Here is a 6,257-nt window from a genome sequence, read left to right as displayed (position 1 = left end):
AAAAGACAGGAAACTGCACGCAGATTTCGACTATTACAGCACTTACTAGACAAACGGTCCAAAATCATTCGTAAAATCCTCAAAGCTTCTTATTTTGTTACTAATAAAACCATAAAGACCTAAATGTTCCTGATGTAACCGATCTAGTCTGAACCCGACATCATTCCTTCCATTATAAACTCCCTAACCACCCAAACCCACTAGTTTCCAACCCTGCTTCATCTTCCGTTCCTGGCAATCCTCCGAGACGCCAGAAATGAAGATGGCTTCGTAACCTTATATTGTAAAATGTTTTAGAGTCCTACTACTGGGTAATTTCCCTACATGGTGTATTATATCATGATAATTATGTCATTATGATCAAATTTGCTTGTATTTTTTATACAGTTGTAAATATCAATAAATAAATAATAAATGCACTACATCCGCTGATCTCGATTGGTGGTGTCAACACATTCGAAACGGTCCAACGATTTGTTTATCTAGGCTCTCAAGAAAATTCCAACAACGATGGGTCAGAAGAAATATTCAAGAGGATCCTGGCGGCAAATAAATGTTATTTTGGCTTGCGGCGGTACCTAAGTTATCGCCTAATCTTCACGAAAACAAAAGCGACTCTGTACAAGACGTTGATTCGTCCTGTCCTAACATATGGAGCGGATACGTGAAGCTTCTTCAAAAGAGATGAAAGCAAGCTACTGGTCTTTGAAAGAAGAGCACTTCGTCGCATTTATGGATCTGTGCGCTCAGGTAACCATTTGAGAAGGCGGAGTAATACAGAACTAGCCGCCATACATAATGATACGGACGTAGTCCGATTAATTAGAAACGCGCGATGTATTTCTTAAGTACATTGCGCGAAGGCTTGGACATCCACGGTCTGTCGCGCCAATGAAAAAAAAAATATTAACAGTTCATATTTTTAGCAATCATGAACAATAGAAACATACAAAATATTATATAGTTTTATGAGTAAATAAAAGGGGAAAAAGAATAATAGAAATATATCATTCTTACGGAATAAGCCGAGACGATACGATCTTTCCCGATTGCATCACGACTGCCATATATTTTTTTAAACTGTTCGTTATTTCAACCCCGAGAAACCCTAAATTACAAATTTCTGTAGTAACAGACAAATTAAAATTTGTTGTTCATAATTTTCGCAGTTCTTGAACTTAGATTAAAAAGAAAAAAATAGCTACAACTTTAACATGAGCTTACTAATATACAGAAATTTTAGGAAATTATGTAGGGTGGTACGTGAAAATTGTCTGATTTTTCTACTATAATATTTGTAATGAACAAAGTTTTGACCATTGCTTCTCTCCTCAGGATAGAACCTGCCGAGAGCAGTGAGGTAACCAAGTGAGTGAGAGATAAAGACAGTGCGATGGTCCCCAATTCCTCCTTCACTTGAATTCTATTAACTTGAAGATTCCATTAATGATGAAATCCACTTAAACGGATTAAATGACATATTTATGAGGGTTCCTCTTCGTTACGTGAAAACACGGGAATTTAATTCGGGAGTTTCCTCCCTTCAGGGCTTTGCTCCTTTGGGTAATCGATACAAATTAAAGGGTGGGCCAAATATCTCAGGTGGATAATCACATATTTATTCTTATTGTAATTGATTATTTTATTTTTTTCTTCATCATTTATGTTTTGGTTTTTTTCTTGCTATTTTTATTATATTTTTACCATTATAATATACCGGTTGAGAAATATTTAGTTATTTCTATAAGGGTTTATAAACCCTTACAGCCACCGGGCTACCCTTAGAGACAAAAATGTGACCTGGCGCTGGATAAGAGGCAAGGACTGTTGCCGATATCTAGGACGGAGGCAGCACTTATCTAAGGAGTGCTCAATAATGCCTTCCTCTCTTATGAATCATCACTAGGACTAATTCCTGTCTGCAAGGCTACTCATTTTTTGCCTGTAGTGCAATATGAATACACTAAGTAAAACAATAAAAGAGTAAATTAAAGAAAAAAAAATGATATATAGAAAAAAAAAATTTAAGTGCCCAATTAAGGAAAAAAACTTCGACTTTCCAACTGTCTATAATATTTCTACATTACGACTCTTATTTCCGAAAATATTTTTTAACTTATCTATTAGATTTACCAACTTATTCTTTGATAGTTCATATTTATCCATTCTTCATAACTGATAAAAATGTCAGAAAGTTAATTATTTCAAATTAACAAAATTACAGCCACTTTCAAGAAACATTTTTTGGAAATTCGTCAGTAAAGTATCTATTATCGATCTATCTATTATCGACTGACTATTTTAACAAGGATGTGACCTAACTGATATTAAATGTCACTTAATTGTACAATGATATATCGATTTTAACCAAAATCGTTGGAGCCATTTTCCAGAAAATTTTAAACAAGTGTAAAATCGATCATATAAAGTAGCTCTCCCAGTTGGTTGATTTTAACGAAGAGTTACTGCGACAAACAAGAAATAACAAAATGAACTTCAGTACTTCAATAGTCTTTTTTTTCTAGTCTGTTCATAGACCCACAAAAAATTTTGCGAGACGGTTGTTTGGAGTCAAGAAACCTCAGAAGGTTTATTTTCGACAAAAACTAGAATTCTAAATTCTTCAATACTCCTCCTCACTATATATTACACATATAGGTAAGTGAATTAATAATATTTTAATTCGCTTTTAAACTACATATTTACAAGTACATCTTATCAGAGTACAAGAGCCGGGGTGAAAAAAGGCAGTTTTTTGTATTTTGAGGTTTATCATCATAGGAGTAGCAGTTTTTATTAAGACTTTGTGAATTTATTTTGGAAGATATCATAGAAACTAATACTCCTACGAAGATATACTTCATAAACTACTATATTTAATATTTAACTAACTTTAATTTGAGTGCTGGCAGACATCTGTACGTCTTATGACTCCTAAGATACATTTTTTCATAAAACAAATGTTTGGTCCTAAACTCGTAAGTAGATACACACTATGAACTACTTTATGGCACATTAAATTAGCATTAATTTGATTGCTAATAGACATCTGTAGGTCGCATTGGTTTTGAGATATAGATTTCTCAAAATAAATTCACTAACTACTGATTTTTCAGTGCATTCTTAATGAATTTTGCAATTTAAAAAGCTATATCATAAAATAAATTTCTCTTAGGTTTTTTAGTGTTGTTGGTAATTTTAAAAGTATAGAGCTCCGAATGAAAATATTTTTTTAACGTTTTGTAGCAGCCGCCATTTTGTATCCCCCCTTCCTATACTAGGCTGAATCTCAATTTTGACTAGTAATTATACATATTTTTGATTAAAGTAATAAAAAATTGGGGTGAAATAACTGGCCTTTTACTATCAGGATATCCACGAAGCACAATGAATTTTATCAACATTTGAACTATCAAAATTATGTCAGGTATGAATAAATTTTTATGGATTAGCATTTGGAGATTGCAATTAAGTCTCTTTAGTTAAGTTCTGCTGAATCCGGACATATAGTGGGCTTAAATAGAGAATAGGTCGATAAATTCCAATTTAACTTTATTTACCATATATACGAGTATTTATGGTCTTGAAGATCACTAAATTAACTGTGCAAGTTAATAGGACATTAGCATAAAAAAATTAAAATGAGAAAGATATATATAATGGCCACAATGTTCCTTATCTTCACTTTCCTTGAATAGTGGCATAACTGAAAAAAATAAAATTAAAATAAAGGTTATGAATTAACTCTAGTCTTCAGTACAATCTATGTAATATCTCAAACAAACAATAAATTTATTTTTTTTTTTTGTCACATGTGCCACTATTTAAACGAAGTAGCCATATGTAGCCCAATTGGCCAAACCGGATATCAATCCTTCTGTAATAAACTCCCAAACTCTTATTTCTAACCTTGCTTCCTCCTCAATTTCCGATAACACTTCAAGACTTCTGAAAAGAAGATGGCCGCGATACCTAACATTTAAAAATTTAAAAGTTTAAATTTAAAGTTCTATCAACAGATAGTTTCTTAACGGGTATGAACATAACATTGCATCATAATTCACAGCACGTTACTAGTTATATTTTTTAGTTAACAAAGTTGTAAATTTCAATATAAATAAATTAAAAAAAAACAAATTAAACTGATGGTCATTCTTCAATTTTTACAATAGATACCAAAAGATCATAATGTTTCATTAAATGAATGAAAATAACCTTTTTTTTCAAAGAAAGATTCTAGTTCGGTTACGGTAACGAGATGTTTCGAGACTTACAGTTATTTTCGTGTAACTGTTATTTTCGAGTAACTGTTATTTCCTTTGTCTGAACAGGAAGTCCTCTTATTGCATTGTGCATATTTTTCAGATATATACATTTAATGAATGCCCTGATGATACCAGAATCGGCCAAAAATTGGCTATATAATGTATTTTTTAATTTAATTTGGTACTAAAATAGTCTTTTTATCTGCTTATAAGTAAGATAAATCGAAATTGGTTAGAAATTATTTGTCTAGAATAATATGAAATACTTTGAAGGTAGGAATCAAAGTAAAAAAATTAATTTTTTTTTTTAAACATGTATTGATAAACACACGCCCCCCAAAAATCAGTAACTCGTAAATATTTTATTCAACTGCATAAAAAAAAAAAAAAGACAATCTAGGACAGTGCGCCATTTTGTAAAACTAAAGACTTTGGAATGCCATAAAACATGGTTGTATGAAATAACTAAAATATTTTTGAACCCTTTCCAATTTTTCTTATTAAAAATGTTTGTGCTTCAGTTTCCCTTAAATGTCTTAGTAATTTTACTAATTAAATATCAATAAATTAAATTATTATAAAACATAAATTAAATATTACTGTAATTAATATTACTAATTAAGTTGTAAAAGGTAACTGACTTTAAAGTTAAATAAATAAATAATTTAATTTAAAAAAAAATATATAAAAACCTTTTTATATAATATCCTTTGCCAAGGAATGCAGCCGGTATAAGCTACCTGGTCGTAAATGTTTCCAAATTCCATAATTAGTCAAATATCAATAATTAACAAACCATAATAAAATATTTTATAAAAATAAGTTATATACGAAAAAAATGAACACTAAACAGTATTTCAATCAATAAAATGTTAGAAAATGCACTTGTAACACAAAGATGTAACAGTATGGCACAGATATAACATTCAACTAGGCGAGCAAATAAGTGAACCTATCAGTGAACTTCATCCCCCAAAGCCTTAGTTAGGAATCAACGAGATAAACATATACACAAACTCTTTCCATTATTTGATCCTTTTAAAATGAATATTTAAATTATTTATTAATTATTAAAACGTTTAATATATAAAGTAAAATTACATACATAACATAATATATCTATATACGGTCTGAATGTTATCATTAAATAATTATAAAATTTAAGTATGGCTTTTTTGGGGGGAAGCGGGGTGGCACAGTACAACTAGCTCCAAGGATTTTTTGAAGTAGCTTGAATCCGGCTGTGGCATGTAGATATTTATTCTGTTATAGCTGTGAGTCAACCCTGTGATATTTGATATATAACATTTTTGGACGAATTTATTGATTCAATGCCTTTTTTGGGTTCAATAAAGAATAAAATAAAATGCAGGTTTAAAATTTAATTTGGACTACTTTTAATCAGTCTAATAACAAAATTATCCATGATGTTTATGTGATATGGTATATCACTGTATTTACTCAATCACGTTTAAATAAAAAAATAAATTAGTTCACTGATCTGAATGTATTATATATTAATTTCTTGTATGGAAAGCGGGGTAGCATACCCTTGTACAACCGTTGTTCAAGAAAGGGTAACTCCTCACAAAGTTCTGAATCGCCTGACCTTCAGGGGACATTTTTAAATTTGCATTTACTGTAGCACTATCGCATTATTAAGCTTTGCGTGACAGTTACTACAGTCCTTGTCGCGGTAATAACAGCTACTTATACTTCTTGTGACGCCTTATCTCTTGAGCTGTTTCAATTTTTTTTTTTACAAAAAAGTTTCTAGATTATTTTTTGAAGTGTAGTGTTTAGTCAGTGGTTCAAAATCAGCAAAAGAACATCTCGGAAGTGAAAACCAACCTTTAGTCTGGAATGACAATATAATATTCTTATTTTAATAAACGGTTTGACAGTCAAGAAATTGGGGACGAATGCTCAGTACCGTTTAGGAGCGATTAACCTGTACTCCACAATCAATTCCATACCTTCAATTAAAGACTA

General features: G+C 30.9%; 1 protein-coding gene across 1 annotated transcript in view; it reads right to left on the bottom strand.

Moving 5' to 3' along the window:
- LOC106677080 (terminal nucleotidyltransferase 5C) overlaps nt 1-5,179 on the bottom strand; it is a 409,076-nt gene extending 403,897 nt beyond the window's left edge. Inside the window, exon 1 of the mRNA XM_067052539.1 lies at nt 4,958-5,179. Coding sequence (XP_066908640.1) covers nt 4,958-5,032 — 75 coding nt within the window. The 5' untranslated portion in view covers nt 5,033-5,179. The remainder of the gene's footprint in view (nt 1-4,957) is intronic.
- Nucleotides 5,180-6,257: the final 1,078 nt, after the last annotated feature.

This window comes from Halyomorpha halys, unplaced genomic scaffold, assembly GCF_000696795.3.
Source record: "Halyomorpha halys isolate HHAL.00 unplaced genomic scaffold, Hhal_1.1 Scaffold86.1, whole genome shotgun sequence".
Classification (NCBI taxonomy): Eukaryota; Metazoa; Arthropoda; class Insecta; order Hemiptera; family Pentatomidae; genus Halyomorpha; species Halyomorpha halys.
The sequence above is the reverse complement of the archived record's forward strand: the minus strand, read 5'-3'. Positions and strand labels throughout refer to the sequence as shown.